Below are 24,596 nucleotides of genomic sequence, written 5' to 3' on the forward strand. Positions count from 1 at the left end.
AGAAGTAATTACAGCACAGAATCTAGCTGTAAGTATCTTAGAATGTCCAGCCTCCAAGTTTTAATGTCTGAAATTTTGAGAAGTCTGGCAATAATGAGAATTGCAAAGAAACTAGACAAGCTGAAATGAAGAGACAGACAAAAGTATTTTTTAATATAAAAATGGTCTTTATTTCTTCAATACAAGGTAAACTACTATTGCAGTTTAAGACCAACACAAAAGTTGGACAGCAAATTGCTTAACAGTCTCCTAAAGGCTGAAAAAAAGAAACCTATGAAAGCTAAAAGTTGTGCAATATTTCAAGTATAACATCTAAAAAAAAAGTAATTATCCCTAAATTTACAGATTATTTAAGTACCTCTGCTGAAAATGTATTGAAACCACATTTGCTAGGATACCATCTTACCTTGCAGAGAAATAGAGGTCTCCAAAAACTGCAGTATTCAACAGACTCTTTGGCCTGTCAGCATCAGGGAACTGTTTACTATATATATAAAATCCTTTGGAGTCAGGCATTCTGACAGGCATCCATTTCCTTACATTTTGCATTGCAATTCTGCATTCCAACTTGGACAACCCCCCTCCTGTATTTCAAACCATTTCTTGAATATTTACTCATATATCCTTGTGCAAAGCAGGAACCAGGAAATGGAATGGTACAGGAAGACAATACAGCCTTTTGTTTAGAAAGTCAGCAGTGCTGGTAATCATCATAAAAATGTCAGAGTTTACCAAATAGGAATGTATTTCACCTTCAAAACACTTGGCTTTTTTTTTTCTTTCTTTATTATTTTAAAAAAGGACAACTGCAGTAGTAAGGAATATGAATTTGCAACCACTTATATTTATAAAAGCACACACATTCCTCATTTTCTTACATCTGAAGATCAAAGGAATGTCTGTTTCATAATGTAATAATAATATGCACAGTTTAAAATATTTTCTATTACAAAATGCTGTGTACAAGAGGGTGAGGCTGAAGTCTATTGAATATACTCTAAAGTGTTATTACTGAAATCATGTAAAAATCACATTACATGGTATGAATAGATAGGAATTTTTACAACTTAAATGCTCCATTCCATCAGGATCAAAGGTATATGTTTACTATTTTCAAGAGACTTCTGTAAAATTAGTGTATTTTGAAGATTTAAGCACAGGCATATGCATCATCCCAGAACCCACTGCAATCACTGGGGCTACGGAAAGGGTTCATGAATTAACAAATGTATTATATATAAATGGAATAAGGAGCTTTATTGTATTTTGTCCAACATGGGGGAAAACAAATCCCACACGAACATCAAACTGATGAGCTTCTATGTCCCAAACTGCTCCTTAGTAAATTTATCCTCTATAGCTATATGGAAATCTAAAAATACATGGGATGTCAGACCTTAATAAGGTATGAGGAAGAAAGGGGAGGAAGACAAAACAAGTACAAAACCAAAAAAAACCCAACTCAACACCCCCATCCACCCCAAGCTAGTCTGAAGTATTAATTGCAAGGCATCATAATTGCAAGAGACGGTATTTCTGCATAACCATCATGATTCATCAGCATGCTGCAACCATTATTTTCAAGACCTGTGCAGTCAATTATCAAAATAATTTGAATCTCAACTGAATCCACATTGCTTCTTTTCTATATTACAGTCCTTATTTTGGAAAGAATTCAAATAAATTCGTATTTTTATATGGACACTGACCTGCACTTTCCTTCTCTAAAATCTTGAAGGGTTTATATTTCAATGCAGAAGCAATTTAGTGTCTCAGATCTCTGAAGAGTACCAGTCCTAAACATGCATGTTTTTTATTTATATCTACATGACTGACAGTATCTTAACGAGCATTGTATTAGGAAACTTAAGGCTGTATCTCAGTTCACACAAGAACCAAAGACAATTTTAACAGGCTATGTATAAAATTCTATAAATAAAAATGGGAGCAATGTCTGTTTAACCTGTACACAAAGAGCAAGTGGATAAGGAAAGAAAATCAGGAATTAAGTATTTCTACAAAGAATGCCATGTATTTTACTAGAAACACGGATGACAAGTATATACAACATTTAAATCTCCAATTATCCACATACAACTAGGAAAAAAACATTTACAAGGGTTTGGGTATGCAACTAAACAATCAGGTAAAAAAATACGGATAGAAAAACTAAGCCTCGCCAATTTCAAAGGAACAAAACCAGAAAGTACTCAGTCCACAAAGAAAAAAAGCTAATGCCTAAATTTAATAAAAATATCTTGTTTAACACAAAAAACAACAGCTATCCAATCTTATAAGCCACACTGTAAATAAAAATCTGAAGTTCTGACAAACATTTTCCAAAATGCCATCAGAACAAAAAATATTGGCACAAAAAGCAAAAAAGGAATGAGGGGGAAAAAAAAGACTGTACAGTTTCCAAAATGTTATGTTCTTCTTCTTAAGTACTTTGACTTGTCAAAATGTATAATCCTGTAAAAATTTTGCTTTAAAAAAACCACCCTCTACTTCTAAAAAATAAACCACCAAAACAAGTTCTGTTGATAAAGCATCACCACCCCTACGTCACTACTTGTTAGTTTTGTCTTTCAAGATAAAGGACATAGCCTTACGATAATATTTTAAATGTTACTTATAAACTCAATATTTGAAAAAAATTAAGTATTTCTTCAGAGATTATTTCATCCTTTCATCAGCAAAAGGAAATTAAATACAACTGAATGAATATTAAACAGCAGTAGCCATCATGGCATCACCACCATTCAGCAAGTTTCCAAACTGCCATTTCCTGCACGTGTACAGGAAATTGCAGGAATCTTTAGTAAACCAAGACTTGGTAAAAATTCTACTACAGATCCAGTTACACATGATGTACATTAGGCGTATTCCTTTTTGGTGTTTATCAGGGTCTTTGGATTTTTTCTGTACATTTTTCTGTTTTATAAAAAAAAAAATCTAACAAAGGAAGCTCACCACAACAAGAGAGTATTACCTAAATTGCAACACAGTACATTTATGGGTTAAAACTAAGAATCTGGAGAACAGGCAGAAATAATGGGCTTCATACACGGATCTCATCTCTCAGGTCACAATGGTCATTCTGTTTAACTTACATTATTTACCCCCTGCTATTTCCATTGCCAGCAATGGAAATATGTGAGTGAGAAATAACAATCTATGTAAAAAGAGCAACAGTCTCAAATGTATTTCAATGTGGACTAAAATATCAGTTCCTACATAAAATGCTTGTAATGTTACTTTTTTTATTTTAAAATTTCATATATCTACGCAATGGAACATTACTTACCTGCTGCTTTTCCAGTATTAGCTATTCCCCACTTAACTGCTACAGGCAGGTAATTTCTTCCTTAAAGTTATTACACACAGTAGTAAACAATGTTTTTAACTAAAGAAAATGAAGTTACAACAGTACTGTTTGTAACCAATACCCATTCACAAAAAAAGCAAGAAGTGATTCATGACTTGCTTGATACAACTTTCAGTTTTACAAAATTTTTAAAGGCAGTTTTCATTTTCAAACAGGATTAAACAAACACATGAAATATCTTCTCAGAAGCAAATAGTTCAATTAACACCAGTGATCCCATGCGTGAGGAACTGAGGTACACAATTTAAGAAAAAAAGAAAAAGGGGCAAGTCTGAAGCTGTAGCCAAGTCCAACAGCATCAACCTGGCTGCAGGAAACCTGGTTCAATAGTAGGTGCCAAAAATATTAGAGCATTTCAGGCTTATGCAAAACTTTAGCAGTTGCACAAGCTACTGGTCCCAACTCAGTAAAGCATAAAAATCACTCACGTATGCAAATACGGCACTTAAGGCATATGTTTACATTTCTTGAAATCTATGAAATGTAAGCACATGCTTTATATGCTCTGGAAAACCAAACAGATTTAAATGCTTTCCTGAACAGGGTAACATTTTAAGTCAGCTGTAAAATCTTCAAAATTGGTAAAAAAGAAATCAAGAGGCTTCTGAGAGTTGCCTCTTAAAGCCATCTGAGGTCTTGAAACTTAACTTAAAACATTAAGTGCAGCTATTTGAACAAGTGACAACTCCAAGAGTGTGTCTGTTACATAACATTTTACAATAGACTAAAAGTGAGCCTTTGTGCAAGGCTGATAGAAATGAAGCTTTTGCAGCTTTTATGAAATTTGCTTGCATTTGACACTTGTTGAAATTTAAAACAAGTTCTTTAATTTCACTGAGTGCTCCATTAATTTGTTTTTAGGTAAATTTACAAAACCTCATCTGACAAATTTAATCAGTGCCATTTTTTGCTAAGACATTTTAAATATTGCCCACTGGTGAACAAGGACATACAAATGTACCTTCTCTTTTATATGCACGTGTGAATAAACCCCAAAGTGTTAAGAAAATACCAAACCCATGAAGTCATAAAAATGGTAACATCTTGTTTCTTCTGGCACATTTCTAATATACAACTATGTACAGACCGCTACGGCCTTGGGGGTGGACAGGGAACACACACAAGCACTATTACTATAAAACTGTAAACAACTGCAGGATTTTGGGTGTTTTAAACCTGACCTTTCTACCCCTTATTATGGGTAGTTTAAGTTCATATGAACAGTTTAAGTTTATATTAACTGTAGTGTCAATCAGGATCAAGGCTGTATGAGAGATAAAATTTTCAGTGAGCTAAAAATCACAGACCTGGGACTATCTCTGCTCAGAACAACTGACCACAGAGAGCTGCAGTTTTTACAGTTTTATAAGTCAATTAGGAAATTCACAAGCCACCTAGGTAAACACTGCTAAAAAGCAAAACAGAATTAAAGGTTTTACGTAACCACCTATTTTTGTATCAAAATTGAGTGGGAGAGCACAACATTAGTATGTTTAACTCGCTGAATCCAAGATTAGATTGAGGCATAGGCAAGAACTATTGCAGTGTTTCTGAAGACAGCATCAATGTTTTCATTGTAACATTATCTTTAAATATTGCTGAACACATGACTTTCCCTGAGGTGTAAACATCAAATAACTTGAACAGCTTTACACATCAGCCCCATTAAACAGTTTATTACAACACTACATCTACTGTAATCAGTGGTGCTGTGTACAGACATTATATGAACAGTTTAACATGAACAAACTACTATAAAAACAAGCATTTACTTGACTTTTTTCAATTGCTTGCACATTATAATTGCCAAATGTATATAACCAGTAATAAAGTTGCAAAAGCTATAAGGTTTAAATCACACAGGTTTCCCTCAAATAAAACATTTAAGCAACATAAAAAAGTAAAAGAGCTACTGGTTACCATGTATGCAGATTTGCTTTATTCAGATCTATTCCTGTTCATATTATCCATGAATCCTTACAGGCTCAGTTCAATCACATGAAGCAAACTGCTGGACAAGCATCTTTCCTTGAAGAATGTATCTTGTCTTGCACGCTGTTCCTCTTCCTTCAGCTGTAATGTGTCAAAATTTGTGATGTAGATTTTGCTACTCCCCAAAACACATAGAAAATTGTTGGCTTATCTATACATACACAACTCGTGCATCTACTTCACCGTGATGTTAACTAACATAAAACACCCAGAAGCAGTAGCTACTCATTTGAAGTTGTTTTCTAATACAGTAATTAAAAATAAGATTAATGTTGTTGTACAACGAAGTTGAAAGAATATAAACTTCACCATTAAAGTATTGATGATAAAGAAAGAAATAACTACTGCTTCTGTGTCTGACTGCCAAATTTATATAGAACACTTCCTAAAGTATGCATTCTGCAAGAGTAACTGAACAAGAATTTAAAGTAATTTTACCACAATTAGATTTTTACATTTTTACCTGCCCACTTACATCAGTTTTAAGATGGTTTGACATTTAAGTAATTAATTGATTATATAATGAAGTGGATGGCTCACAGCTCAGTAACATTTAAAAGCACACAAAATCTGACACCAGTACTTCAAAAGACTAGTGGCAAGCTGGGTGGGGTTCACATCTAAAAATACACACTTGCAGTTATGCCAAGAACCCACTTTTCAATTAATACAATGAAGATTTGCAGGTTTCCTCACCTACTTGCCCTTGAAAAAACCCCAAGCCCTACTTCCTGCTCTCATCTATTTTGGCAAATCAGGGAACCACACAATTCAAATTTAATTACTGTAAGAGTTCACAAAATACTTGGGATAGTATAATTTCATACACTGGATTTCAGTTGAATTCCATTACAAAACAATTAGCTATGTTAATTTCATTAATAATTCACAATTTCAACACTCAATTTCAAAATAGTTTCAATCAAGTTCTTTTAAAAACCCAACACATTATTCATTTGAAAACCAAGGCATTTAGAGAAGCAATTTCATGAACGTGCAACAGTACACAGCTGTCAAATATTCTTCTATTAGTACAGTACTTTCAAAGCTGGGAAAACTAAGTATGCAATTTTTCTTCATTTCCTCAAAATTACTGTTAACAATAATTCTTAAAAATTCCAAAGTATAACCAAGTATATCCTATACACTATAGTATGCACATAAACTAATCCCAATCAGTAAGTGAAATGTCTTCTCTTATTCACAGATTTTGTTCCCAGCTCCTGAATGCATCAACAACTACTTTTGGGGAAGTTCCTTCCCCAGAGGCCAGTGTTTCCATGGGAGTTATGTATTTCTGAAATTAATTAGCGGCAAAGTGACAAGGTGCTACCTCCACAAGAAAAACATGTTTGGAGCTGTGAGTTAGCACAAACAGACAGGAGAGAATCTCTCTTTTCTAGTGGAGAAAGTCAGTACTTGACAGCTGTGAGACTGCACATCAGAATTTGCTGCTCTCATCGTACAATTGCTGCAGCCAGAATTATGGATCCTGATTATGTCTATGGCAACAGTTAACAGATCCAAAGTGCCCTATATATGATTTAATACTACCATAAGAAAGCTTCAGTTCCTGGGAATAATCTGCTATATCTGTAAAGGTACTTATGGATCTACAGGAACTCTAAAGAATGCACAATAAAGTGAATTTAGGATTTATGCTTTTTTGTATAGGGTTCTTAAGATGGTCAGCACCACACTGAGCCTTCATTTTTAAAAACATGACCAACTAAAATCCAAAGTAGTGTACATTTCAGTTCCAAGTATTCTGCCACTATATCTTGGCAAAACTGGAAACTCTTGTGGCTCCAAAAAGAAATAAATCTGTATGGATTATACCTGCATGCTCAGCCTTTTTCAGTATTCTACAAGCAAGTAGAATATTGAAGAAACAAAAAACTTTTTAAAAAATTAAATCTCTAGTCAGTATTTCTTGGCATCTTTCCATCTGCCTCAAACTCATACATAAGCTATCTGTCCCAAGCCCATGTTAGATTTGTACAATTTAACACCAGACAGTAATCAGTTTCTCAGCATTTCTACCAAAATTTACCAACTCTATCCAGATTTCAGACTTGGGTGTTGAATAGAAATTTTGTGGTTTAAAAGTAGGGGTTTATGCCAGAACATTTCACAAATGAAATCCCAGAACTCGAGTGATCAAACATTTCTATATTTATGCAAGATGCAACTTGAGCACTTTTTTACCCACAAAAACACATTCTCACAAAAAAACCCCAGTAGATTTCTTTTTTATATATAAATATATATATCAAAAGCATCTTGCAATAGTAGCTCTAATTTTTCCCTTTAATTCCAATTATCCAAATATTCACATAAAAGCTTTAAAAAGCCTTTAAAATTTTGAAAATTCTACAGCAATTTTAAAGCTGTATATACATATAACCTTCAACTTTTATTATAATAGGTTCTTTTCAGAGATTGAATTTCAATCTCACATGTTCACATTTCAGTAAAATGCACAAGATACATTTGTTATTATATCCTAGGCGCTCCTATGAATTACTTCATGTAATTCTCCTTTATTTTATTCTATACATGAAGAAAAATAAATATACAAACAAAAAATCCCACAGAAAATACCAGCTTAAAAGCCAAAAAAATTTTTTTATATTAACCTACATTCCAGAACACCACAAAATACCCCAAATATTCTGATGCTTCAGCTGTAACATAGTGAGCAAGAAGGAATTTGAAGCTTGACTTTCTATATGTCTTTCAGCATGTAAGCACAGATACTCATGTGGCTCTGTTCTGTTCACTATACACATATAGATTATTTTATCAGCACTAGCATCTTCTCACATTTGCTGCCTGTTCCCCCCTCCTGTTATGAGCGTACTTACCTGCTGTATTTGCTCAGTCTTAGTGTATAATTTAAGATCAACACAACAACAATTTCATGACTGTATATCAGTAATTTTACATGGGGGAAAATCCTCCTAAACTAACTTAATTTGTCAGGTATCTTTCTTCTATTATCCCAGCCTGTCTATTTATCAAAACTAACTGATGAACAGAGAGGTGCGTTCAGAAAATTCAATCTTTAGTTTACAGGTTAAAAAGATATTAATTATTGGCAAGTATTTTTCACATTCATATATGAGGGAGAGACAAAAAGGTATATCAAGCTGTCACAGGTAAACAAAAATTAAGATCTCTCATGTGTCTCCTTTTTTTTTTTTTTGGTAAAAAGAAATCTTAGTTCTCAAACCACAATGAGCAAAAGTAAAAAAGTGAATTTTTTTCATTCTTTGAAGAACATTGGTTCAAACCAACATTTTCACTTCCGTATTTCATATGCCTAAAAGTTTCTTGGGGAACTTTTCACACAGGTAAAATTTGTCAACACTAATGAATTCACAAATAAAGAAGCCCAGGATATGAGGAACAAAAAAATATAAGTGTGCCTACAGACACCTCAGAAGTCAGTAAAATTACAGCAAGATATTTAGGGGGGAAAAGTAATAAAAGTTATTAATTTGAAAATAAGTAGCATAAGATATTCTGTTCATTTTTTAAATCCTTGTTTCACCCTCAAGAAAATCAGATTTATCACTGAACATTAACAGACAAACTCTATCTTTCTGCAAAGCACCAGAGTAATGGTTAAAACAGATTTTAAGAAGCACATAAACCAGTGGCACTGCTTGCCTCTATTCATGCTATGCTGGGTTGCAAATACTGAATCAGATGCACAAAGCATAATTTCTCTGGTGAATGCTAAATACAGAAGAATAGTGCCAGCCCCACATAAAACACACAGTTAAAAAAAAGAGATTAGGTAAACAATATTAATAATAGCTTAAGACTAAGACCTGATATAATTTTAGAGAGGTATATATACCCAGGTCTTGGACAATGTTACCACATGATTCACTTAATATTAACTAGCAGCTTATTATTAAAATAGCCTATTAAAAGCAAGCATTTGCCAATTCATTCCAAGTTTTCTTACAAGGCTAATTTCATACTTCACTTGATGTTTAAGTGGTTATTAGCACAGTTACAGGACCATTCCAACTTAGAGTAGCAAAAATATAATGAATACTATGTAAGCCGTCAGTACCATTTCCCCTCCTACTGACACAAAATTCCAACCATGTTACTTCTTGAATCACTCTAAAGCTGCAAGTAATTTCAGAGTGATCTGAGAGCAGTTTTTGAAGAAGTACACGAGCCTCAAACTTCAAATTATTTTGCTTACAGTGGTTTGAGAGCAGAAAAATCAGAGAATAAACATGAAATATGGAGTACAAAGTCTACATACATATCAACTGTTACAATGTTGTGGTTTTGTCTTTGCAATTCAATCCAAATCCAGTTTAAATAGGAAATAATCAATCAACCCAGTAACAAAAACATAAAATGAAAAACTTAACATTCAGCAGTTATAGAAATTCAGACAGATTAAGATTGGGACAATGTATGAGCTAGAAATACATTATTGATTCTCAGTTAAAAAAAATTCTGCCTAACAAGTCAGGACTCATGCTGATGAAGTTACATTACTATTCTGTTTGTACACATTAATTCTTCTAAATATCATTCTATTGGGTTCTCAGGTTTTTTTTATTTTTACAGGTTAGACACTTGTTTTAAATCCATTGTTATCTTTTATTATTTACAAAAATAATATCTTTTATATTTATATTTGCTTTCTATGAGCAAAGGCAAGATGTTCCAAGGAAGCATGCAGTTTATAGTAATTCAGGAGAATGGGTTGTCAGGTTACATGAAGTCTTACTCAAGTGAAGGCACAAAAATCTTGCAATGATTTGATTTTAAATTAGGAAGTGTACAAACAGAAGTGTAAATACCTGATATGGTACAACTAAACTTTTTAAAGTTTTGCTGTTATAAACATATTTTGTAAGTTATTCCAATTTAACCCATCTCTATAAATGTAATACAGAACAAACAGAATTTCACTGTTCACAAAAGTTTTCACAATGGACCCTCAGAATCCTTCTGAACTAGACGTGTAACACTTTGCAAAAAATGCCAGTACAGTATCACAGTCATGACTATAGGTACACAATAAGGAGAAATATAGGTGCCATTCAAAGGGTGCAGGCACAGAGGCAACTTCATGTTTTCTGGCAAAACACAGTAATATGGGGAATAACTCGCTTCAGCACTGTTGATATTTATTAAATGACTGAGTGTTAAATCAGTTTATGAATATTATTCAATGTAAAAAATGAAACAAAAATGTATGGGAACATACATCTTAGTGAAAATGAAACATACAAACCAGGAGATAACTGTATTTCTTTTATATGTGAGTGCGTGTATAAATATATAAAAACAAAACTACAATAAAGCTCTTCTTCATTAAGACAGCAACAAGACAAACTGTTTACAACTTAAGTTAAAAAAATACCAAATGGTTTAATTTACATGTAGTATACTAAATTTGCCATTTAAATCAAGTTCTTAGCACCTATTTTCTTTGCACAGGGGAATCTTACCAAGTCCCCCTTTTGAAAGAAAAGAGAAATCCCAGCACACAAGAAAGCTGAAGGATCTTGCAAATACAAAACCCACCTGAACTGAGACTGAAATCACAGCCTCAGTGCAAATTATGCTTCAGAAATTAAAAAATGCAACCTAATGCTGTTTGACATATATTCTTGGGTAAGAGTAGGAAATCTGTACTTGGCACAGTAAATCTGTATCTATGTGCACAACACTAAATACACAAAAATCAAAGCTAGATCAGTAAACTATGCCAAGGGTTAAAAAAAAAAATCTTTCATTTTTCATTCCAGGCTATTAGCCATTTTTAGTATGGTTTACTCATCTCCACCAGAAGGAAAACACTCTGGAAATGTATCCATTACTCAGCTCAATGGTTACCTCTATTTGCAAATATCAAAAATATGCAGCTATTGTAAAAGGTAAAAACCCAGTTCAACAAAAGAAATTACATTTACTTCTGTTATATCTGTATTTTTACATTCTCTTATTTTACAATTAAGAACCAGAGTTGATATTTTTACTAAATTCCAGAAATATTTCTACCAATCCATTTTTAATGGCAAAAAGTAGCACTAACAGAAATATACTGTCAACTTTATTTCAGCTGCCATGTTTCACCTTCCTATTTAAGCCTTTGATTCCCCTTCTTTAAGTCTGTTATTTCTTTTTGTGTCCCCTGCTGGTATATGAACCTGAGACAACATCCCACTTAATTCTCAACATACTAGAGCATTTACTATCATAATTTGTTCCCTCCCAGAGGAGCGGCAATGACACAAAAAGCCTGACTGAAAAACTAACATTTAACACATACAGAACTGTATTTTTACTTAGGACTATATTACATTTTATTTGACTTTCATAAGTTTTGCTTTGTAACATCTATAAATGAACTCCCATGAATAAAAAACACAGGCAAATCTGGAAACTAAATCTGAAATTAAATGTAAGAAATGGAAGCTGGGCAGACAGCCATGTCTACAAGCTTCAATTTCAGTACAGATGTGGTGGAAGTTCTTTCAAGAAGAGAAAAGACCACTAGAGAGTCACTACTAGGTAGCGTTGGTTTTTTTGAATTGTCAAATATAAGGAATCATGGGAATTAGGAATCAACCCTAAAAACAGTACATTATATAATGTCAACATTCCTATGTATATTAAAGCAGTGCATTGGAAAAAATCATTGTTTAGTATGCTACTCTAGCTGTCTAGACATTTGATGCATACAAGACTTCAGATACATTAAATAAAAGAGCATGTTAGTTTGTGAACAACCAGAAAAGTATCAATTCTAGTGTTACATATTTGTTTACTAGTCTTCAGAAAATGACTTTACTACCAGAAGGGGGACAGACTGGAAAATTAGGGTGGTGGGCAGCAACTGATAATAAATTATACTGAAGGTTAATACCTGGATTTAGCTAGAAGGCAGAAGATACTGACAGGTCACATTTCATAAAATAAAGAGCAAATTCTGGTTATATTTCCAGAATTTGACTAAAAATCACCAGGAAAAAATAGAACAAAAGCAACACAAAACAAAACAACAAAATCACCACCGTACCTGTGCAAGGACAATAACTGCATGGACATTGAAATAATCCACACACAATCTATGGAGGGCTAAATGCTACAGTCTTTGCAGAAGTATAATTTAAAATATAAAATTAGTATTTTTAAATACAATTAAGAAATAAAACTGTAAAATTCATATAATCTTTCAAGATTACAAAGAGAACAGTCTGACTTATTGCCTTTTTAAGAAGCGGTTCAATCACATTTCATAAAAACTGGGAACACTATTATGAGCCAAAATAAGAGAAGTGGCATGCAGAATGTAGAAGATAATTGCACAAACACTTGCTCCCTCCCAAGACAAGTTAATTACCTGTTATTACTTACCTATGTTCATGTCAGGTGCTGCAATAAGAAAGTGATTCAGTACATACTGCAGGATCATTTAAATGCAGACATGAATGGTATAAATAATCTCAAATCTAGAGTGGTTATTTTAGTAAGTTGGTGAAGTTCAAGACAAAAGAAATGCTCACCTTCTTTAACGGTGACGATATTCTCTCTCTCTGTCCCGTTCTCTGTCACGATCTCTGTCACGATCGCGGTGCCTCTCCCTCTCCCGGCTCCTTTCCCGGTAATAGTCATCGTGACGGTCTCTACTACGTGATTTGTGCCGCCTACTCTTTTCTCGTGACCTACTGTGGTCCCTCTCTCTGGATCGCTCACGTCTTCTAAAAGAAATTACTTCATTAATTTTTTTCTTCAAAATATTTGCCATCCCCATGCCAGTTTTGTACTCTGCTTACGAGTATGAATTTGATCAAAAATAGCTATGAGGGAAAGATCTGTTCATTGTGATGCAGGTAAGTTTTTGTATGTAACATTAAAGATGCCTGGTACAAACAGTGGTGGCTAAGAACTCAGTTACAGGTAGTAAGGGGCTCCCACTTTCTAAAGTAGCAAGGAAAAGTAAAAGTACATACTCAGAATGGAGGATGACTGAAATCAACTGGGGGAAATGCATCACATACCAAATGATCACTACAATATGGCTGCTAATCTGCATATGGAAAATATGCGCCAAAACCACTAAATAAAACTAAGAGTTAAATTGAAGCTAGTCAGATCAATTTTGAAAAGAGGGTTAATTAAAAGGCAACTTCCCTAGGTTCAGGAAAGCCTTATTTGGTTCCTTCACATATTTCCTGTGCAACTCAGCAAATCACTGACTTCTTACAAGCCTTAGTTTCTTCTCCGTAAACTAGTCCTGCATCACACCTTCTCCTTTTTAAGTAAGAGCAGATGGAAGAGGAAAGTTTTACCTGGATCCAGAACCATAAGACTTGGACTCAATTCCATGAAGGCAGTCCTGAAGAGAGCTAATAAGTACTTTGCAGCGATCATCTGCAGACACTTTGGACTGTTTGATTAAGGAAATCGCAGTTACCAAGGTCTCTATAGCACTTCCATAGTCCCCTGAAAATGAATCAAGATCAGAAAATTATGCAAATTAAAACACAGATTTTTATCTTTAACAGTATTACCATTTTGAGTATCTTCTCTTAAACAGCCATCGAGACAATTTACTGTAACACCAAATATTAAAATACTGTCCTGATTAGTACTCAGAAGGTTTGCTTAGAAACTAACTGAAGCACAGTACAAAATCAGTCATAAGTTGTATCTAAATTCAGCATTCTATCAGGAAAATGTGGCTTCAGGCCTTTCAGATTGCTAATTTTTAAAAAACCCTATAAATTCTTTTCAGTTGGGTAGAATAACAAACACATTAATTGAGTTTTACTAACCAGCACTGGCATCTGATACAGCTCTTGAAATGGCACTGCTTGAGATTGCCCTATTTCTATTCATGATTTCTTCAAATTCTGCTTCACTTAGAGGTGTCCTCGCAGCATCCATTTCTCTGCAAGCAATAAAACTAGTATTTAAAATGTTAAGGAGAACTTCAGAAGCTATCATTGCAATTTCAACAATCCAAGTTTGCAACATTAAGCAGTGACAAACAGAAAAGAAAGCAGGATCTGGGTTTGGTTTTGGTTTTTGTTAAAGACCATCATTACAATACAAAATCCTGAAAGCTTAAAAAAAACCCCAAAAATACCCCAACAAACCAACCAAACAAAAAACCCCAAAGAAACAATTAAGACATTACTGTATAAATAGACGTTTTTTTCATCCCATCTATTTCAAACGTTCAGCAGCACTTAATATTGTGCTTGACAAATAGTTACAATTTTCGTAAAATCCTTGAAGGTACATAAATAGATATTCCCAATGAATGGATGTGGAAATACATGTACATAGGCAATGCAGCTTTGAGCAAAATTAGAGAAAATTTTCATAACAGTACTGGAATCAGAACTATATGATCCTGTTTCCCAGATCTTAACTAAGACCAGAATGCTGTAACTTTTGAAAAACAAATATAGTTATCATCTTTAAAACACTTAATTTTCTGAATGATATGTCAGCATTTTACAGCAATTTTTTTTTAATTTCTGGTCAAGTTCAAGGTACTCCAATTTAATCTCCCTACTAGTCACAGTAAGGAGGAAGCAATAAAGCAGAATCCTTGTACTCATTACACTTCAATTATCAGCTACCTATACAGGGTTTGCAAAGTAACAGAAGTAAACCTAAATTTTCCCAACAGTTTTGCAGTGTCCTATTAGCCAGTCTCTGTGTCACATAGAAAATTTGGAGAAATGTGTTAAGAGATAAATGCTGAGACTGTCAAACTGGCCCACTGCTTGATATTTCTAGAACAGTGTTAGTTCTTCTGGTAGAAAGAAAATGCAGAATAATAAGCAATGCTATCCTCTTAATTGCAAGAAGTGGAACAAGATCCTATAGCCAGTTTAGCATAAGAGGAAATGTCTAAAAATTCATACCTCCCTGAGTTTTGAGTATTATTTTTCGTGTGCCTCCCATAGAATGGAATATGTAATTTTTCTCTTATGGACATGTTATTTCCAGTGAAACGCCTATGATATATAATTAATGACAATTTAAATAGTTATGGATGATAGCTTCAACATTATTAATGAAAATACTGGACAGTAAGTTATACTGTCCTATTCCCACTCCTTCCCTCCCCAGACATTCTATAAACTGCAGACAACTTTGATTTAGTCCATCAAAAAACACCCAACACCGTATAGTCTTATATTTCAGGCAATTAAGCCAAATGCTTGAATTTCTATAGTTTTTTTTTGTATGAACATCACACGTACACAAATGCTTGGGGGTTTTAAACTTTTTGGTAAAAAAAGAATCAAAGCACAGTATCTTTGCAGGAAACATTTTAAGCCAGAAAAGTATGTCTCATGCTAGCAGTAAAATTAGTAATGAAAAATTCAAATCTAACTATGTAAAATCGTCTCTTACAATTTATGTCAAAATTTTTGACAAATACAAATATGGTGAGAATCAAGAAACAGCAGCAAGACAGAGATGCTTGAAATCACAGATGAAAAAGATGTTTCAAACAAGATGTGAAAAACTTGACAAGTCAAGTCAGGGACTTAAGAGCTCTGTCACAGACAGGATTAACCACAGGAAAAGCTACTGCTACAAACACAGCAAGATTGCACCAAATGAGCAGAAAAATCTCGACAGGAAAGGAAGGTAAAAGTCTTGCAGTAAATTCACACCTGGCTTTTAAGACAAACACTAAATTTTAATTAAATCCTGAAGAAAAAAGGGACAAGCAACACTGCTGAAAGATGAAAATGTTATGACCTCAACATATGCACATATTCAAAAAGAAAACTCCAGAGCATTCTTAAAAGGCAGCCTGCAAAGCACCATGATACAGGTAAAAGTCAGAATTTCAAGTTAAGACAGAAGCACAACCAGAATCTGCTGCATAAGAAATGATATATAAGTTTACATGTAGAACACATGGAATGATGACACTGCTAAATACAGCGAAGACAAACAGTTCAGAGCTGAAAAGGGAAGTGAGATTACTGGTGTTGCATTTCAGGATTTTCCTCCTGCTGCAAATATGTTTCTCAGATTTAATCCCTTGGAGAAGTTAAAAGGGGCAAACTACAAGATTGGTGGGATCCTTTCTGGCCCTACTTCTAATTGTTCCTAACATCTGCATTAAAAGGGAAAAAAAATCAAGTGCTTCCAACAAGAGGAGTAAAATCTGCTACCTAAACACATTAGACAAAAAGAACTCACCTTCCAGGTGGCCCATAGTCACCTCTGTCATATGGTGGAGGTCGGCCATACGGGTCTGTCGGAGGTGGGCCACGGCTGTCTGAAGTGGGTATGCCACTATTGGCAGGTGGGGGGAAGAAAGCTGGATTCACATGTGGTGCTGGTGGTGGAGCACCTGGCGGTGGCCCAGGGAGATGTGGAGGAGGAGCAAGAGTCAGGGGTGGCCCAAGAGGGCCAGGTGGACGAGGGGGAAATGGACCTGGAGGGGGAGGTGGACCCTGCTGAGGTGGTGGTGGACCTGGTGGTGGCCCATAGCCTGGAACTGGTGGTGGAGGGCCTGGAGGCAGTGGCCCAAGTGGAGGCTGACCAAAAGGCTGTCCTGGAAACAGAACTGGTGGTGGTGGACGATCACCACGATTAGGAGGTCCAGCTAATGGAGGTGGGAGGACCTGACCAGGTGGTGGAGGGCCTGGTGGGCCTGGTGGGCCAGGAGGACCTAAGGGTGGACGTGGGGGAGTTTGTCCAGCTAAAATAAAAACAAACAAAAAAACAACAAACAAATAAAATTGAGTGAATAAATACAAAGAAATAAAATTCTTCAGTTTTTTTATTCCAAAAAACCAATGACAAAAAAGAAACCAACCCTCCCTCCCTGAACACTGTGCAACATGTCCAAGACATGCATGCTCCTGTTTTGGGTCCAGTAGCTTAGAAAATTTTTAACTTATCTGTATCTATTGAAACTAGATATCTAGAGATATCTAAAAAGAACAACATTATCTTGTACACTGACAACTCCCCTCCTCAAATCACTTAATCACCTGCTGTTGTTTCCAAAACTCACAAGAAGATTACAAAAGCTAGAAAACATTACATCTTACTGCAGCTAGTCATTCATATGGGGCTTAAGATAAAATATATATTAAAAATATGGGAGAAGCTGTATTGGAGAAAGTTATGTAAATGTAGCATCCAAACATTCCTTTATATTCTCAACTGTTTTTTCAATTTGGCTATGTCCCTTGGACTGTTGGTAGACAATCTATTACTGAATGACATTTACCAAAAAATATGTCAGCTGAAAAAAGAACTTCACTGCAGTGCAAACCTAACTGTTTAACATATCTCTTCTATATCAGATACCTAACTAAACATGAAGACCTCCTCTTCAAATTTCTGGTGTTTTAAGTGCCTACTAACTGACCAGTCGGTGGGCATGAATCAAAGCTGAATTTCTGCTCACATACAAACTTGTACTACAATAAGGAAATCAGTTACTTTACACTCCTCAACACAGGCAATACTGAGCACATATAACAAACCAGAAAATTTCAACTACACTACACCAAAGCCAAATCTACTTGCTAATGTATATTGACATAGTACAAATAATGTATCTAAAAAAGCTCACCTTGCTACTAAATTTACTAGGTCCAACTTCCAGTTGAATATCAACAAATGAACAGTCAAGTCCCACAGTCTAGCTGTGAACACTGATTATGGCTCATTACTGAATTGCCTTGATCTTGATCATTTCCCAAATAAGTATGCCACATTGAAACACATGTAAGACTGGAACTCCATATATGCATAATTGTACCTGGGAAAGGTGGTGGTGGCCCTCCTGGCCCTGCCGGTCCAGGGAATCTATCTCCACCTGGAATGGCGCCTGGAAAACGGCCCCGACCTCTGTTACTAGGTGGAAATGCTGCTCGTGAGCTTCCTCCTGGGGGACCAGCTTTACCTTCCCCAGACATCTGACCAGACTGTGTGGCTGCAATGGCAAAGCAAAAGTGTCATCACATAGATCAAAATAGGCTGAAGCATACTGACCTAAAGTTTTATGCAGTGCTAAAGCGTGACCTTATGAGTACCAACTTGCTCCCCATACCCAAACCCAACACATTTGGGAAGGAAAACATCCTTTGCTAAAATACTAAGCCTCATACTAAAGGAAGAGGACTGGAGAGACTGACAGTCCTTCCTTCCATGAAGCCCAACACTGAGAAACACAAGACATGGTGCTAAAGTACAGCATGGAACCTCTCTTCCCCATTCTATCATAAATACAGACTGTCCACACATTAGAATTTAGTCCAGTTTGTCTACAAATGTTAAATTTCTAAATGCTCTTGTGCCTTTTTTTTTTTTAATAACATCCACAGGAAATTGAGAAAGCATCCACAGCTGTTAAGACAAGAGCTGCATGAAGCTGCAACCCTCTTTCAGAACGCAGCAGCTCTTCAGTGTATGAAGTGATTTATTTAAACAAAGATAGAAGTTCATTCATCTGGACTCAAAGTATTTTATGGCTATTTTAAACTGTGTAGAAATTACAAGATGCTGGGCTAAAAACCTGCCATTCTCTACTTTTTCTGCTTTTCCAAGACAGCACCTAAGAAAAGCTTACTTTTCCTTGACTGCATTTCAAATTGACTCAGAAACTGTTTATTACACGGAGTTACAACAGGATTCTGCCCATGCAATTCTCTTTTAGGCAACAAATCCATCAGCTTTTTGGAGGATGCTTCCGATCCCACACCCACAAGGGCAAACCTGAAAGGAAACAAAAACAGTTCCACCACAATTTGGTAATTTTCTGACATCCTGACATCTCATGAAAAAGATTACCCACAGTAAGCAAAGGAATACTTGACAACTAGACACCAACAATGTCTCACAGGTCTCAGTCCAGTTTTCAGAACAGATAAAATAACTTATCCTAGAACGTAAAAGAAGGAAACAAAACAGCAAGTACAGGATGCATCAAAATTTATCCCAACAAAGGCAGCTTTTTGGCAGAGTATCAACAGACTACATAATGAATTAATGTGATGAAGTTATTAAGCGTACACTCATACACTGTGCTCATTGCTGCCAAACAGACAGAAAGGCACATTCATGCAGTGAAATTCAGGTTGTCAGTGAAAAATGGGCTCAAGCACTCACTTTAAATAGCTAATAGAAAATAAAGATGTGAAGAAAGATTGAATAATGAAGGCAGGGGGAACAATATTTACACTGAAGAAAAACAAACATCACCACCACACCAAAAAAAAAATCTAGAAATAGTCTTCTATGAAGATCACCAATGAGCTTCAACTCACGAAATAATGAGATACACAGTACCATCACAAAAATTTATACCTGAAACTTTAGTCATTAGTATGAAATTATATGCCAAATCACTTCTGGATCAATAAGCTAAGATGAGCAGTTCAAAGATTGACAATTATGGAAACTCAGAACTCCTTTCTCTCCCAAACTTCAGTCCACATATAGAAAAAAACAAGTTCTTACCCTTTAGACTGGCCATTAGCACGATTTTCAAAAAATTTTATCTCCAAAATGTCATTTACCCCCAGTGAATGAACTGCTTCAGTTAAGTCTTCATCTGTTGTCCACTGAAAAATATTTTTAATATTCAACTATGAGAGCTTATCTAAAACACCAGGCAAAGGGCAACTAAATTTTCCATGGATTTTTGAGTGTGTGTGTGTGTGTGCATGCGCGATTGATCCAGAGGAATATTTTATTCAGGCTGTCAATATATTCTGACTTTTGGAGTAGTCATTTTCATTTTACAATTCAACAATTAGTTCAGCTAATTCACGCATATTTTGCTGATTCCATTCATGTATTTCAAAATGGGACAACTTAAGTCAACAGTCAGGTCCTTTACTTACCTATTAGCTCCTGAAGTACTGTAATAACTAATGAAAAAACACCCACAGTAAGAAATTATCAGAAATGAAAAAAAAATTAAAATTTTTAATTTATCTTTTAAAATAGAATTTTGCCTATGTGGGCCTTGAAGAACTTGATTTCATGTAACCAGATAAAAGCTCAACTTAATTCAGCACTGACCAACTCTTGCACTGTTTGCTTTACTGCAATTGATTTTAAAATACTTTCATTCTAATAAAAGTAATTTTCCTAAGGGCACCTACAGTTCAGTGAGTTATCATAAACCTGTTCTTCTTGGACAGAGAAATAAGCCTCAAGACAAATACCTGAAAACAGTTATGCTGAAAGCGTCACTGCCGATGGAAATGGCCCTGGAAAAATGTGAAAAGTAATTTCAAGAAAATCCCAGAGCAGCCTCCTTTTAAACTAAAACCTTCAGCAAGAGTTTACTAAAGATTTGGTTTGTTTAGTAACCTTGAAGTGTTTGCAGGCATGAAGTATTTAACAGTTTAAACTTGTTCTCTTCTTTCATTTGGTTCTCTGAAAATCTTAAGAACACAGTAGCACAAATATCCTTTCATAACACTTAAAATGTGACAGAAACTCTTAAGTTTATATTTACTGAAGACTTTCTTCATTTTCACAACAGCTCCAGACAGGTTCTCTGAAAAAGGGAAAATGATCCCACGACCACAAATGAAAATTGAAGAAAATCAAACCAACAACAAAAACAACTGGGTTGTGATACACATAATATTTCATATAAAACATTTTAAAGCAAAAAATTTTACAAGTAGTTACGTCCATAATTAAAACTCCTGTCTACAACTAAACAGCAGTAAGATACTTACCCAAGTGAGATTTCCAATGTACAAGGCAATTCTCTTTCCAGTATACGTATAGACAACATTTGGTGCAGCTCCTTTACCTACATCATCCCCAACAGATGGCGGAAGAGAATCCATGTAATCACGATCCTCTGGAGCATCTCCATTATTTGCAGATGGAGAAATTACATCATCATATAAATCAATCTGATCATGCCCACCATATTCAGCCTCCTAAAATAAAAAAGACATCTTGATTATAATTAATATCACTCTTAAAACTTATTGAAGCAAAAGTTGTGATAATTGCCACGTTCCACAGATGCAGTAAGTCTGATCGACCGCAGTAAGTCTGATCGACTGCCTACACAACATCCCTGTTGAAAAGCTAAGCACCAGTTTCCTCCACATCAAAACATATAAAATTCTTATGACACTTATTACATTCTAAACTTATGTGGAAAAAAATACTTCTGGCCACTGTTTTCCATTCCAATACTTTTGCCCTTGTAATATATGCAGAAATCAAAAAATCCACAAACCCTACTCCCAGAATTGTATACATTAGAATGCAGAAATGTCATGTTTTAATCCCAGATTGAAACTAAGTACCACACAGTTGCTTACTCACTTCCCCCTCCCCAAACACTCCATGGGACAGATGAGAAAGATCAGAAAAACGTAAAACTTGTGGGATAAGAACCGTTTCAAAACTGAAATAAAATAAACTGCCCATCCCTGAACAGGGATCAGCCTCTTCCACCCAACTCCCACCAGTTTATGTACTAGGTATGGTGCTCTTCCACCTGATGCTTTCCTATAATTCAGCAAGACCCATCGATAAACTAGGTATATCGCATATTATTATTTTCTGGTAGTTTATTATATAATGGGGTCCCTCAGTACGTGTTATCTCCTTCTCTGGTGACATTTTGACATCTTTGTCTTTTAGACAGACCATGATAATTTCCAAGATTCTTGGGCAACTGGGATATCCTATTTGAGCTCATTATATGGTCACTGCGACCCACTTATTTCATGTAGCACCAGCTGCATGATGCAGAGAGAAGATCCTCCCTTTGAACAGTCACTGGGGAGCTGGAGAAGCTGTGCTTCAGCACCAATCCCTTCCAAAGCAGCTCCTTGATTAGATTCCAGTATCTCTTTCAGCAGAAGTATAGGAGGCCTCAGATACTCTATCTCCCCAGTTCCATAACAGAGGGCTGGAGATGGCCTGGAGTCTCTCCTGGTGCTTTCTGCCAGACACTGCAGGTAGGGCCATTTGCCCTGGCTGCAGTATAGAGCACTTTTTTACATCTTGCCCTGCCCAGACTGACCTGGGGGCTGCTGCATGAACTATGTCCCATTCAATTTGTTCAAAAGCTTGTTGTTGCTCAGGGCCTCATTTGAAATCATTCTTCTTCCAGGTCATTTGATAGAGAGGACTTACAATTAGACTGCAATCTGGAATATGTGCATTCTCCAAAAACCCACAACACCTAAGAAAGCTTGTGTTTGTTTCTTACTAGTTGGTGGAGACATTACTGCTGTTTTGTTGACCACATCCATTGGCATCTGACAACATCCATCTTGCCATTTTACTCCTAAAAACTCAGTGTCCCATGCAGGTCCCTCGACCTTACTATGTTTGATGGCAAAAACAGCTTTTGGAATAATATGGACTATTTTCTTCCCTTTCTCAAAAACTTCTGCTGCTGTATGGGCCCGCATGATGATATTATCAATGCATTGCAGGTGTTCCAAAGCTTCATCCTGTTCTAATGCAGTCTGGATCAGTCCATAGAATTGGCAGTCCTGTGTTTCCACCCCTGGGGCACTGGATTCCAGGTCTACTGGACATTCCTTTAAGTGGAAGTAAATTGTGGCCTGTCAAAGCTATTGAGACACATTAGCAATGTCAGTTGTGGTAAACCACTTGGCAGCTTTTGACTGCAGCTCGTATCGGAGTTCCAGCATGCCCAGTATGGCAGCACTCAGCCACAGTGTGACTTCATTCAGGCCACCATAGTTCACTGTGGTTCTCTGTTATCCTTTCATACTGGCCACATGGTCCTGCTGATCACTGCTTGATTCTCCAGTTGATAAATCAGCTTGTGAATGGGAATCATGAAGTCTCGGTTGGTGCAATGCTGCTGCTGGTGCAACACCATGGTAGCGACCAGCACCTGTTCTCTGACCTTCAGCAAGCCCAACAGAAGTGTCCTCTGAGAGAACAGGCAAGGCAGGCAGCTGCTTAACTTCCTCCTCCTCCAAGGCAGTGGTACTGAACAGGATTCATACACTCCTGCAAACCCAGCATATGAAAACGGCATGCTCAGACAAGTTTCTGTCACAAGGATCACATGCACTGGAATTCTTCTGGGTCTGTGGGTGACTGCACACTGCCTGGGTCGTAACAAAGGTAAGGGATACCTCTGTGGTGGCCCTGGGTGACAGGAACATCTTCCTTGAAGGGATGTCTTTCCTTCACACTCCACAGGAGTCACCTCCCAAAGGCTGAGGCCCTTTGCCAATCACCTTGTCAATGCCCCCTTCCTTACAAAGTGATCCCAGCTGCTTGGTTTCCCTTTCCTCTAATTCCAGGCTCAGCCCTGTTCCCCAGCATCCCAGCAGTCAGGTGATCACCTGCTCACCTGGGTGATGGCTGAAATCTCTTTGCATATCCCACAGCTCTCTCAGGGATAGGAACCGAGTGGTTCCCTCTTGTTCCACCTCTTCCTCCTGCTCTTGTGATGGCCCTGCTTTGTTCCCCTTTGCTAAACAAACTCTCTTCTGTCCATTTCTCCTGGTGAGAGGCGGGACTGATACCAGCAGGGGCTGGTGCTCTGGGTCAGCTGCATCACCCATTGCAAGGGTCTGAGCACCTGCCACAGAGGCCTGAGTAGCCACAGTGCCTGTCACAGGGTTTGAGTAGCTGCAAAGAGTTGTCTAACCCTAAACAAGACCTGGCACACAATCACGATTCCTGGCAATAGGGCCACGTTTCAACATCCCAAGGATATTCAAAATTTTCCAAGAGCTACTGTCATTAGTCTGGCAGAGAAGGGGAATATGTAGCATCATGACTCCTCCACGGTTTAATTCTCAGAGGATGAAAGGTAAAAGGTGTAATCATTAATAGTTTACAATAGATCACTCACAAAGTACAAAGATGATAGCAGAGCTGAGTACAAGTAACAGATTACTTTCACAACCAGCAATTCTGTAGTATCCTATGCTAGTGCTCACAAGATCATCAAATGCCTTGGGTTAGAAGAAACCTTAAAAATCATCTAGTTACAAGCCCCCTGCTGTGGGCAGGAATATCTTCCAGCAGACCAGACTGCTCATGTTAAAACACAACACAACAACATCAGACCAGTTCCCACAGGTGAAAAACAACACAACAGGAAGCATACAATGGAAGTAAGTTAAACAATGGAGCTCTGAGAAGAACTGCTCGAGAGTTGAGAGCATAAAATCAACATTGT

At 36.3% G+C, this 24,596-nt stretch overlaps 1 protein-coding gene across 1 annotated transcript; it reads right to left on the reverse strand.

The window, feature by feature from the left end:
- Positions 1-146: 146 nt before the first annotated feature.
- On the reverse strand, positions 147-23,276 carry CPSF6 (cleavage and polyadenylation specific factor 6). Its single transcript, XM_014312361.2, has 11 exons — positions 23,166-23,276; positions 21,130-21,339; positions 19,892-19,995; positions 19,002-19,147; positions 18,192-18,365; positions 16,613-17,117; positions 15,313-15,405; positions 14,209-14,324; positions 13,723-13,876; positions 12,937-13,128; positions 147-5,461 (listed from the first exon to the last, which is right to left on the reverse strand). The coding sequence occupies exons 1-10, from the start codon at positions 23,274-23,276 to the stop codon at positions 12,942-12,944; spliced, it is 1,800 nt and encodes a 599-aa protein (XP_014167836.1). The 3' UTR covers positions 147-5,461; positions 12,937-12,941.
- Between the last annotated feature and the right edge of the window lie 1,320 nt (positions 23,277-24,596).

The sequence above is a fragment of the Geospiza fortis genome, unplaced genomic scaffold, assembly GCF_000277835.1.
Source record: "Geospiza fortis unplaced genomic scaffold, GeoFor_1.0 scaffold166, whole genome shotgun sequence".
Taxonomy (NCBI): Eukaryota; Metazoa; Chordata; class Aves; order Passeriformes; family Thraupidae; genus Geospiza; species Geospiza fortis.